Below are 11,511 nucleotides of genomic sequence, written 5' to 3'. Positions count from 1 at the left end.
GCATGTCACAGCATGGATAAACCTTGAAAACATTATCCTAAGTGCAAGAGGCTAGAGGCATACGACCATACAGTGTAGGACTCCATTTATATGAACTGTCCAGAAAAGGCAAATCCAGAGAGACAGAAAGTATGTTAGTGGTTGCCCGGGGTTAGGGGTAGGAACAGAGAATGGCTGTAATGCCAGTGAATCCCAAAATTGGAGCTCAGCCTGAGAGGGTTCTTGACTTTGCACAGGAAAGGATTCAAGAGCAAACTGACAGTAAAATGAAAGCAAAGCAAGTACATTAGAGCAACAAAGCACAGGAAAATTGCTTCTGGTAAACTGAGCAGGGCTACCCCACAGGCAGAGTAACACTCATGGATTGCTGGCTAGCTATATATATATATGTATATACATATACATATATATGTATATACATACATATAATATATATACACATATATAATATATACATACATATAATATATACATACGTATATAAACATATATACATGGGAGGGAGCAGCCAGGACAAAAGCCGGTCGTCATGGGGTCCCGCCTGGTGAGTGGGGGTGAGGACAGCGAAGTGTGGGCTGCCCTGGGCTTCCAGGGAAAGGAGCCAGATGGAGAGGGGAGATGTGGGGGACCGATCGCGTGCAACAGCCTAGGCCACTGCCGGCCGCTGGCTGTGGCAATGAGCGCGGAACCTTTGGAAGATCCGGGGGGACAGGCTTCCACAGCATCCACGTGGCTGCGGCGTCGCCGACAAGGCCCAGGCGGGGGCAAGATGGTACGAAGCGACCATTTAAGTGATTGTTACAATCATCCCCGCAAAGATAACAGGGGGCTTGACCCCATGTAGAAGTGTGCGAAGCGGCTGGTTTCTGTCAGCGTTTGACCTTAAGGGGAGTAACGAATCGACTATGGGTGTGAGGAAGACTGGTCAGAGCTGATCGCGCCTCGGAATGGAGTGGTGGTGCGATGCGGAAAGGCCGCGAGTGGAGCAATCCTGGGTGAGGCGGAAACGGGGGCTGACTTTCCAGCCGTCCGCGTGCTACTGAGGCGGCGGCCACCGTGGCACCTTCCCCTAACTCCGCTCGTCCGCGCGTACAGCCCTGGGATGTGGCGGGCTGGGAGACCCACGCTCCCGGCGTGCTCTGCGGCCCGGCCCGCGCACCCGGGGGCGTGGCCTGCGCGCGCGTGCGTCGTAGCCGAACGCTGTGGCGGGGCAGGCGAGGCGGTCGCTTCGAGCGCGCTAGTCAGCTCCCTGAAGGGAGTGACGGCGGTTGGGTGCCCGCGGCCACTTTTGCCTTCCCGGGTAAGTGCGGCGGTGGCGGTTGGCGCCGCCGGCTGACGGGCGGCTTCCTGGGAGACGGGGAGAGCACCCGGCAGGCCCGCCTGAGGCGTTTGAGGCTCGCGGGCGTCACTCCTCAGGGGCGTCTGGTCCGAGCCGGGAGGCGTTCCGCTAAGTTCGGTGCCCGCGGGCACCAGCCGGTGGGGGCTTCGTCCGCTTTGCCGGGTAGGAGGGCGGAATGCGGGGTTGGTACGGGCGGGGAGAGCCGGACGGGGCCAACCTGGACCAACCACGTCAGCCAGTCCCGGGTGACTGGCTCGAAGTAGCCTCGGAGTTGAGAGGGGTCGACCGGGGCAGCCCGCGGCGCATCCCCGGCAGCGCGCATTTGCGGAGAGAACGGATCCCGTGCCCGAGCGCCGCCGAGCCCCGCACGCCCGTGAGACCCGATTTGAATTTTCTCTCCATGTTTGCTGGGGTTGTTGACCCGACCCCCCGTAAGACTCGGACTCAACGTTTTTGTTTGCCCCACGACAGCCAGCGTAATGCTGTGGACGTAACAGGGCACGAACGTTTGTAACTGAAAGTTGAAGGGGCTGTGGCGTCTCCGTCCCGTGGCGTGGGAGGTGATCGCCCAGCCCTTGTGAGTAGGAGTTGTCCTAGAACTCCGCCGACCGCCCAGCCGGTGGAGCCGGCGCTCCGGACGCCACTAGAGCTGGCGTTTCGTGGGCGCAGCACCTCTAGCCGGTCATCTTCACCATCGCCGTTGAGGGCACTGAGGCCGGGCCAGGCTTCAAACCCTGCCCTCTCTGAACCTACAGCCAGAGACGAAAACCCAGACGACAGTGGCCTGGCACGGTGGCTCACGCCTGTAACCCCAGCACGATGGGAGGCCGAGGCGGGTGGATCAGCTGAGGTCAGGAGTTCAAAACCAGCCTGGCCAAGATGGTGAAACCCCGTCTCTACTAAAAATACAAAAATTAGCCGGGCGCGGTGGCGGACGCCTGTAATCTCAGCTACTCGGGAGACTGAGGCTGGAGAATCTCTTGAACCCCGGAGGCAGAGGTTGCAGTGAGCCGAGATCGCGCCACTGCACTCCTGCCTGGGGAACAGAGCAAGACTCTGTCTCAAAAAAACAAACCCAGATGACCTAGAGCAGGTTGCTTGGGGCTTGCATTATGGGGCATTTTCCGTGTTTCTGAAGAAAACCAGCATGTGTGCAGCTGCCGTGAAGAACACACTGTGCATCGTGAAGTCTGAAAAGAAGTAAAGCAGACCGGGAGAGGTGGCAAACGCCTTGGGATCCCAACGGCTTGGGAGGCCACGGCAGGGGGTATCGCTTGAGCCCGGGAGTTCAAGACCAGCCTGCGAAACATAGGGAGACCCTCGTCTCTACAAAAACATTTAAAAATAATTAGCGGGCGTGGTGGTGAGCGTCTGTAGTCCCACCTACTCAAGAGGCTGAGGCGAGAGGATCGCTTGAGCTCAGGAGTTCGAGGATTCAGTGAGCTTATGATTGCGCCACTCAATTTTCCGGCCTGTCCGCCGGAGCGAGAACCTGTCTCAAAAAAAAAAATAGTGAAGCATTCTAAATTAAGATGGTGGTTGTTTACATGCATCTAAATTTACTCCTTCATGAAGTTTCACTAAACTTACATTAAGGCTATTTAAAAACAAACATGAACCTCCAGCAATGGGAGAATAGGAAAGGAAACGCTGGCAATCAAATAGCGGGCTCTAAAACGTGTGTCTTAGCAAACCCTGTATTAACCACAGACTCTTCAAACTGCACGGAAACTGGCAGCACTGGACAGCTGTGGTACTGGGAATGAAGGTGGTGTGGTGCAGAAGGTGGGTCTAAGGAGCTTAAAGAAAGATGATTTAGGTGAAATATGAGAAGCAATTGGATATCCAGATCCCCTTCCCCATTTCACGCTGTTGGGTGACTGCCTTTCCCCTTGTTAGAAGACTGGATGGAGGCTTATTCTCTTGAGAAAGTAAAACAGAGGATCTTTGAACTGAGAAACCCAGGCATAATTATGGGGCTGCATGTATGAAGATAGGGACACTGAAGCTTGAAGTCTTTCATCTCCTTTGTCTCACTCGACTTCCAAAACTTTTGCAGTCAGATCAGACTAATAATGCTCTCCAGGCTGAAATAAGAGAATTCTACACGCTCACACACACAGATGGCACAGATGGGGAAAGGTACATAATAAGTTGCTTATGGTGGTTTCTAGGAAGTGAAAGGAACTTGGTGGTTGGGGGAAGAGTGTGTGGAAACTTCTGTTTACATTGTCTTTTAAAATGTACCATGTACACACGATACCTATTCAAAAATGAAATGTATTCTTCACCTCAGGAAGATCTATGAAAAAAACATTCTGTAAATTATGAACAAATACTTTGACTTCTGTTTACATTTTTTTTAATGTACCGTGTGCACGTGATACCTATTCAAAAATGAAATGTATTCACCTTGGGAAGTTCTATGAAAAAATTCTGTAAAAAATTATGAACAAACCCTTTGATACAGCGATTCCTTCCCCAGGAATTTATCTTATAAATACACATACACTCGTGTGAAAATAAGTACAGTGCTATGTGGAAGGATAAGTAAGAAGCAGATAATATTGGTTACCTTTGGAGAGGGGAATCTGATGTCAAGTCAAGAGTGGAATGAGAGACTTTTTCACTACATATTCTTGGTACCTTTTGAACTTTAAACCATGTTATTGTTACCTATTGAATGAATGAATAAATAAATGTTAATGGGAAAAATGGGTGAGTAATGGAGATCCTGATGTTGGTAATGTCTTAAACAATACAAGAGCTCTTAACATAGGAAGGAATGCTGCATAACAACCCCAAAATTTCAGTGGCTTACATTTCATGCTCATGGATCTTCAGATCAGCTGTTGGTCAGATGTTGGTTAGACTAGTCTGGACTCCAGACTTCAGTTTTGGGTTCAGATCTGTTCCGTGTGTCTTCATTTTGAGACCCAGGCTGAAAATGCAAAACCACCTAGAGCATGTTTTTCTCATGGCTGAGGGTGAAAGTTCAAAAGGGCTTCTGGAAGTTTGCCATGCCTCAGCTCAGAAGTCACACATTGAAATGTCTACCTACATTCCATTAGTTAAAACAAGTTACGTAGCCAAGTCCAAAGTAAACAGGGTGAAGACATATATACTCTGCCTTCTGGCAGCACTGTGAAGTTCCATGACAAGATATGGATGGGTAGGCTTGGGAACTATAATGATGAAGAAAATGGGTTAATGGAAAGATGCTGAAAAATTAAGTTTAGGATAGTTGGTTTAGAATGAAGATTCTTACAAAAATGTGTATTTATACATTTTTACATTACCATTTTTTGCCAAGATACAGCATCCTACTTTGATGTGAATTACCTTACAGTTTCCATGTCAAAGTATCACCTTTGTTTTATCTTCTATAACATCTACCAACCCTGCACCTGGCCCTCTAACCAATTCTGAGTGCCCGTAGAAAAATGTACATGTAAAGACACCAGATTTTAGGGAAGTAATTCTAAATGTTTATTTTAGCTACTGAATGTGTTCATTCATAGTTTTTGTGTCATATCCATGTCTGCCAACTCACCTTTCACAACAGAATCTTCTTTTCAGGGAGATGTCCTTTGCTTCTCAGATGTAAATGCACTTTAAGTTTGTTATTCAACAGTGAAAATGAGTCATACAGAGGTAATATTTTCGTATGTTCTGCATCTTCAGGGTTCCTGGTTTTTTGTTTGTTTGTAACTATGTGGCTTCAGAGTAATCTTATTTTCAACTTTCACTGTGGGAGGCAGTATAGCATAAGTGGTTAAGAGCGAGGAATCTAGAGCAGACTACCCTGAGTTTAAATCTTAGCTAGCGGCTATATAACCTTGGGCAAGTTACTTAATCTGCTGTGCCTTATCTATAAAATGGGGATAATGATAGTGCTTGCCTCATAGAATTGTTAGAAAAGTGAAATAAGTTAATACATATAAAGCACTTACAATAATACCCGACACAGTAAGCACTTAAATACTATTATTAATATAACTACTTTTTATTTGGAGGCTATGACTTGAATTGTGAGCCTCACAGAGCAAACATATATATAGCTATTCAGTTGTCTTAATAGGCAAGAAAGTAATTTTTGATCCCTTTATTCTCTTGAATTCCAGGTTAAATTAAAAATACCTTTTGGAAATAAATTACTAGATGCTGTTTGTTTGGTACCTAACAAGAGCTTAACATATGGAATAATTCTTACACATGGAGCATCAGGAGATATGAATCTTCCTCATTTGATGTCACTGGCATCCCATCTTGCATCTCATGGGTTTTTCTGCCTGAGATTTACCTGTAAAGGCCTTAATATTGTACATAGAATTAAGGCGTATAAATCAGTTTTGGTAAGAAAATTTCTTTATATTTACTTATAACAGAATTCTGTTTGAAATCCTTAATAAATGTAAGATAAATTTTATTAGTCATCTGGTTTAATTTAAAAAATCTTTGAATGAGTGTATTCTTAGAAAACTCAGCAGTACATGAAAGCTTTTTAGTCGTCAGATTTCCCTTGTCATCAGTTTCCATGGAGATGAATGCTTACATCATAAATGTTCCTCCGTGATATTGCCAAGGAAGCTACTTATGATTTTTCTCCCTGGAATTATGTAACTTTAGCGCATCATTTTGGCATTCTAGAATATTTCATCTACCATACTATGCATGTATAAATATGATACTGTTTTCTGTATATGTTATTTAGAAACCTTGCTTAAAATCCTGGATAACACTAAAGTTTCTCTAAATCAAGCTTGTCCAACCCATGGGCCACATATGGCCCAGGACAGCTTTGAACGTGGCCCAACACAAGTTTGTAAACTTACTTAAAACATTATGAGATTTTTTTTGCAATTTTTTTTTTAAGCTCATCAGGTGTCATGAGTGTTAGTGTATTTTATGTGTGGCACAACACAGTTCTTCCACTGTGGCCCAACACAGTTCTTCCACTGTGGCCCAGAGAAACCAAAAGATTGAACACCCCTGATCTAAATAATTTCAAGCTTATTAATAAGTTTATTAGAACTTTAGATGTTAACATTATCAAATTTGGTATTAGTTGGAAGCCTTTGCTGGCCTTTTTAAAAAATAATTTATTCTCTAAAAAATAGTTTAGTGCTTAAATATTTTAGTAGAGGTAGATTGACTTTTTTCTCACATATTTGCCTGTATTACCTAACATGTGATTTAATAGTGAAGGCATGACCAGAAGAGGAAGGACTGCTTACTTCTTTTAAGAAAAATCCCTTAAGATTTTCTGGTTATCTTTGCATAGATTTTCATACATTTCAGTAATGATGAGAAACAATATATCTTGCCTTTCCAGTGGAATATTTTATAGGTGAAGAACTGATGATTTTTTTTATTTTTCTAGAATTACCTGAAGACATCAGGAGAATACAAACTTGCAGGTGTTTTTCTTGGAGGTAAGTGCAATACTTGTGAATACTTGTTAATTACCTGTTTTAATATAGGAATAGGTAATGGAGAATTAAAATTATTTGATCATAGGAAGCTAATTTAAGGATTTTTTTGTTGTTTTGGTAAGTCACCTTTTTAATGTTAAAGCACTTTATATACTTAGAGCAAACTTGAACCTCATGTATATGTATTATAATCTGAGCCTCTCTCTTTTTATTCATATCCCTGAATCGTCATCCTGCATATGATGATTCCTTTACAATGATTGTCCTTGTCCTTTTAAGTGTTCTTTAGAAAAATAATTGCCTTTTTTTTTTTTTAGCATTTAAGATCAATTTTTAGCTTTTTTTTTGAGACAGAGTCTTGCTCTGTCACCCAGGCTGGAGTGCAGTGGCGCCATCTCGGCTCACTGCAGCCTCCACCTCTGGGATTCAAGTGATTCTCCTCCCTCAGCCTCCCAAGTAGCTGGGACTATAGGTTTGCACCACCATGCCTGGCTAATTTTTGTGTTTTTAGTAGAGATAGGGTTTTGCCATGTTGGTCAGGCTGGTCTCAAACTCTTGACCTCAGGCAGTCTGCCCACCTAGGCCTCCCAAAGTACTAGGATTACAGGTGTGAGCCACCGTGCCTGGCCTGGTATTGCAACTTGTTAATTGCTGCCTTTTGGAGTTAATTTGTTGGTAAACAGATATGATGAACAGTAAAAGATCCAATTTGCCACACCATCACTGCTACTTTATGTGAAAGTTTATATTTCAAACTGAACTTAATTTTAATTGATTTTAGGTCGTTCAATGGGCTCAAGAGCAGCTGCTTCTGTAATGTGTCACATTGAGCCAGATGATGGTGATGATTTTGTTCGGGGTCTCATTTGTATTTCTTACCCACTGCACCATCCAAAGCAGCAGCATAAACTCAGAGATGAAGACCTCTTTCGTTTAAAAGAGCCTGTACTGTTTGTGTCAGGCTCAGCAGATGAAATGTGTGAAAAGGTGAATTATAACTCAATGTTTGTGTCAATGAAAGAGAATGAAAGGCAGAAATATCTTGGGAGCAAGATACTTCTGGCAACAGTGTCTTTTAAAAATTGCTAATTTGACTAATGCTAGTTTTATGTCCTGGTTACTCTGTTGCTTTTGAGAACCTAAAAATATAAGTATAGTGACAAAATTTGTATCCCTGGAAATAGAGTCGGTAAATATGACCCTTACTTGGAAAATGAAGGATTAATATCTGAATCATCTGATTTTGGGATTACTACACTATAGATTTTTTTAATCATTTCAACATTCAGGCAGAGTATTTGTTATAAAATTGATTCTTGAGAAAGGGTTGGCAGTGTCTACACATTACTAAATATTAGCCCAATATTATGAAACAACTTTGTATTCCCCAGGGCATATAATTTGCTTGGGAAAAAGATTTTTGGGGGAAGAAATTTTTTTGTTCCAATTTATTTAACATTTTATTAGTAATGAATGCTTGATCTGATACTGCTACAGCTGAGAGAAGTGGACTGCCACTTTTACGGACATTTCCCCACACATTCTATTACCTAGAAAGTTGTCTGAGAAAGCATTTAATGAATACTTGGGAATGAATGCCAGTATAGGCAGGGGAGAGAGGACCTTTTATTAAATATCAACAGAACATTAGTCTAGTATCCTCTTCTTTTTCTCTTTAGAACTTGTTGGAGAAAGTGGCACAGAAAATGCAAGCTCCCCATAAAATCCACTGGATTGAGAAGGCAAATCATTCCATGGCAGTGAAAGGACGGTCGACAAATGATGTTTTCAAAGAAATAAATACACAGATTTTGTTTTGGATCCAAGAAATTACTGAAATGGACAAGAAATGTCATTAGTTAAAAGCCATGTTATCTTGAGTACACATACAGTTAATTTGATAAAGAAGAGTATGCCTCTCAGCATTGTGAGATATATTTCAGACTAATTTGATGTTCTTTAATGTTCCCTTATTTTTGAAACACTTTTTAAATGTGAAATTAATGTCCTTCACAAAATGTCTTTTGAAAGCACTGTTACAGTTGTATAAAGATGATGTAAAAATATTGAAGGTGGTCTACATATAATTTATTTTCATTAGTATAGTTAAGTTTTGAAAAAAATTAAACATCTGAATTTTGTTACAAAGATGCTTTTGTCTTATTGATATGCAACTGAGAAATTTTGCAGAGCAGCGTTATCTTCAGAAAAGGAAAACATTATGGTTAATCTAGTCAGATTTATAGAATGCACACATCTCTTCACCTTATCTTTTAATAAATCTCAATGAAAGGATAGGAGAGGACCTATGTTTCAAATATGGGGACCCTGAAGATTTTTTAGAATGAAATAAAGATCTTTAATTCAAGAAGTGTTCACTGAAGGCTTATTACAGGCAAACCTCATTGGGTTTGCAAAGATGAATTAAAACTTGGAGCTTACAACATAGTGTGTGAGGCTGGGCACGGTGGCTCACGTCAGTAATCCAAGCATTTTGGGAGGCTGAGGCAGGCGGATCACTTGAGGCCAGGAGTTTGAGACCATCCTGGCCAACATGGCAAAACCCTGTCTCTACTAAAAATATGAAAATTAGCCAAATATGGTGGCACACATCTATAGTCCCAGCTACTCGAAGGATGAGGTGGAAGAATTGCTTGAACCCAGGAAGTGGGGGCTGTAGTGAGCCCAGAGCACACCACTAGACTCCAGCCTGGGCAACAGAGTGAGACTGTGTCTCAAAAACACAACATAGTGTGTAAAATCAATAGACCACTCTGATTAAAGAGAGAAATAATTGCTAAATTGTAGTACTAACATCTTTGCTATATCTATGCAGTTGGGGCACTTAATTTTGCCTTGGAAAGTTCAGCTATCACCTGATCTCGAGCTTGAATGGTGTTGAGTTATATATAAAGAACATAGTTTCTGTATTTCCTGTAAAATTCACAAAAGGTGATGAGGTTGATGTTAAATTTAAATAGAAGTTTGTAGTAAGAAATGTTTCTTTGTAGTAAATCTTTTGCATATCCTCCCTACTACTCTTAATGTTAGGCCATTAAAATAGCCTCAAGTGGCCTGGGCAGCTTGCAGATTTTTGAGGCCCTTTATTCCTCTGCCCTGATGGAATCAGTAGATTCAAAATATTAGTTTTCTAAATATGACAAAGAGAATGAAAACGTAGGTAATAATGTCCAAATCTTTCACATTGTAAAGTGATGCATAACTATAAATTTAAAATTCCTGTGACTATTTATAATAGATATTTTTGACTAAGTCATTTCCTGAACCTAAATTTTTAAGAATGTTGTATAAGTAAACAATAATTAACATTTGAAATTTTAAAACACTACTAATATCAAAAGATTATAAACATAAAAAATATCCAAAGCTATCAAGAAGATAGAATCACTGGTCTATTAACCACTATAAGTCATTGAAGAACATAGGTATTGTGAACCAGAAGTAAAACTAACAGGACAAGGAAAACACAAAAGACAACTTATTACATAATGTTAGAGTACAACAAAACATTTAAAAAGCTACTGACCAGGCTATACAATTTACAATATTTGCGTTTGCAAAATTAAACTATAGGCATAATATGATGACCAAAGATACTACATCAAATATAGGGGTAATGTAGGTAGATGATCATTTAAAGTTGATCTTCCCCTGAGTTTTCTATAAGAAACTACTTTTCCTTATTGATGTAATGCCTTGACATTTGAGGACTGTATAGCTAGCCATATTTGGGGAACATAGAACTCCTAGAGAAAGATATGAATGATGTATCCACAGCAGAAACAAACATTTAGGAAAAGGTCACATCTGCTCTCCATAGATTTACCACGCCTTGCAGGAAAATGTTCAGCCCCTTCAAGTTTGAGATTATAATCAAAGAGCCATTCTGGCACCTCTTCTGGTAGGCCCTAATTAATGGCATAGATGTTATTGAGGGGGTCTTGACTGCAAGTTGTCCAGGTTCTTGACGTTTTGAATAAAGAATTGGACAAAATGCACAGCAAAGCAAGGAAAGAGTGAAGCAAAGAAAGCATAGATTTGTTGAAAATGATAGTACACTCCACAGTGTGGGAGTGGGCCCAAGCAGCAGCTCAAGGGCCCTGGAAAAGGAATCTTCTGGGGCCCAAACACCCTTTAGAGGTTTCCCATTGTCTACTTGGGTGTTCACCCCATGTAAATGAAGTGGTGGCCCACAATCAGTCTGATTGATTGGTTGCAGAAAGCAACCAGTCAGAGGCTGAAGTGAAGTTACAAAGTTACACTCCCATGCAAATGTCTGTTTGCAGAAAGCAACCAATTTTGCAACCAACTTTCAATTTTCTATCTGCTGCACAGATAAGGTGCGGGTTTGCAAAGGGAGTAGCCTCTGGTCTTTTTGTTACTTAGGCATGGAAAGTTGGGGTTTTCCTATCAACTTAGTTGTAGGAATTCAGGGTGAATCGGTCTTAGGTTCCCTGCCTCCAGACCCTATTCTCCTGCCTCATAAACACTCACCTAGACTAATGCTCCCCACCCAGGGGAGACCTTTACCCCTTAGGGCAGTGGTCCCCAACCTTTTTGGCACCAGGGACCCATTTCATGGAAGACAATTTTTCCACCTGACTGGGTTGGGAGTGGTGGGGGTAGGGATGTTTTCTGGGTGAAACTGTGCCATCCCAGATCATCAGTCATTAGATTCTCATAAGCACACAACCTATAGATCCCCCATGTGCGCAG

The 11,511-nt window shown here is 42.0% G+C and overlaps 1 protein-coding gene across 7 annotated transcripts; it reads left to right on the top strand.

Annotated features, from left to right (window-relative positions):
- Positions 1 to 907: 907 nt before the first annotated feature.
- Positions 908 to 8,922, top strand: TEX30 (testis expressed 30). 7 transcript variants are annotated; one of them, XM_003832063.5, is made up of 6 exons: positions 1,168 to 1,300; positions 4,919 to 4,993; positions 5,464 to 5,694; positions 6,723 to 6,774; positions 7,556 to 7,761; positions 8,454 to 8,922. In XM_003832063.5, the coding sequence occupies exons 2-6, from the start codon at positions 4,979 to 4,981 to the stop codon at positions 8,631 to 8,633; spliced, it is 684 nt and encodes a 227-aa protein (XP_003832111.1). In that variant the 5' UTR covers positions 1,168 to 1,300; positions 4,919 to 4,978; the 3' UTR covers positions 8,634 to 8,922. The 7 variants fall into 7 exon arrangements, with proteins under 7 accessions (XP_054952955.2, XP_034792846.3, XP_003832112.3 ...); XM_008957441.5 differs by having other exon boundaries at positions 1,203 to 3,481; XM_003832064.6 differs by lacking the exon at positions 4,919 to 4,993 and having other exon boundaries at positions 1,134 to 1,300.
- Positions 8,923 to 11,511: the final 2,589 nt, after the last annotated feature.

This window comes from Pan paniscus, chromosome 14 (genome assembly GCF_029289425.2).
Source record: "Pan paniscus chromosome 14, NHGRI_mPanPan1-v2.0_pri, whole genome shotgun sequence".
Classification (NCBI taxonomy): domain Eukaryota; kingdom Metazoa; phylum Chordata; class Mammalia; order Primates; family Hominidae; genus Pan; species Pan paniscus.
Note: the sequence above shows the minus strand (reverse complement) of the source record. Positions and strands in the feature narration are given on the sequence as shown.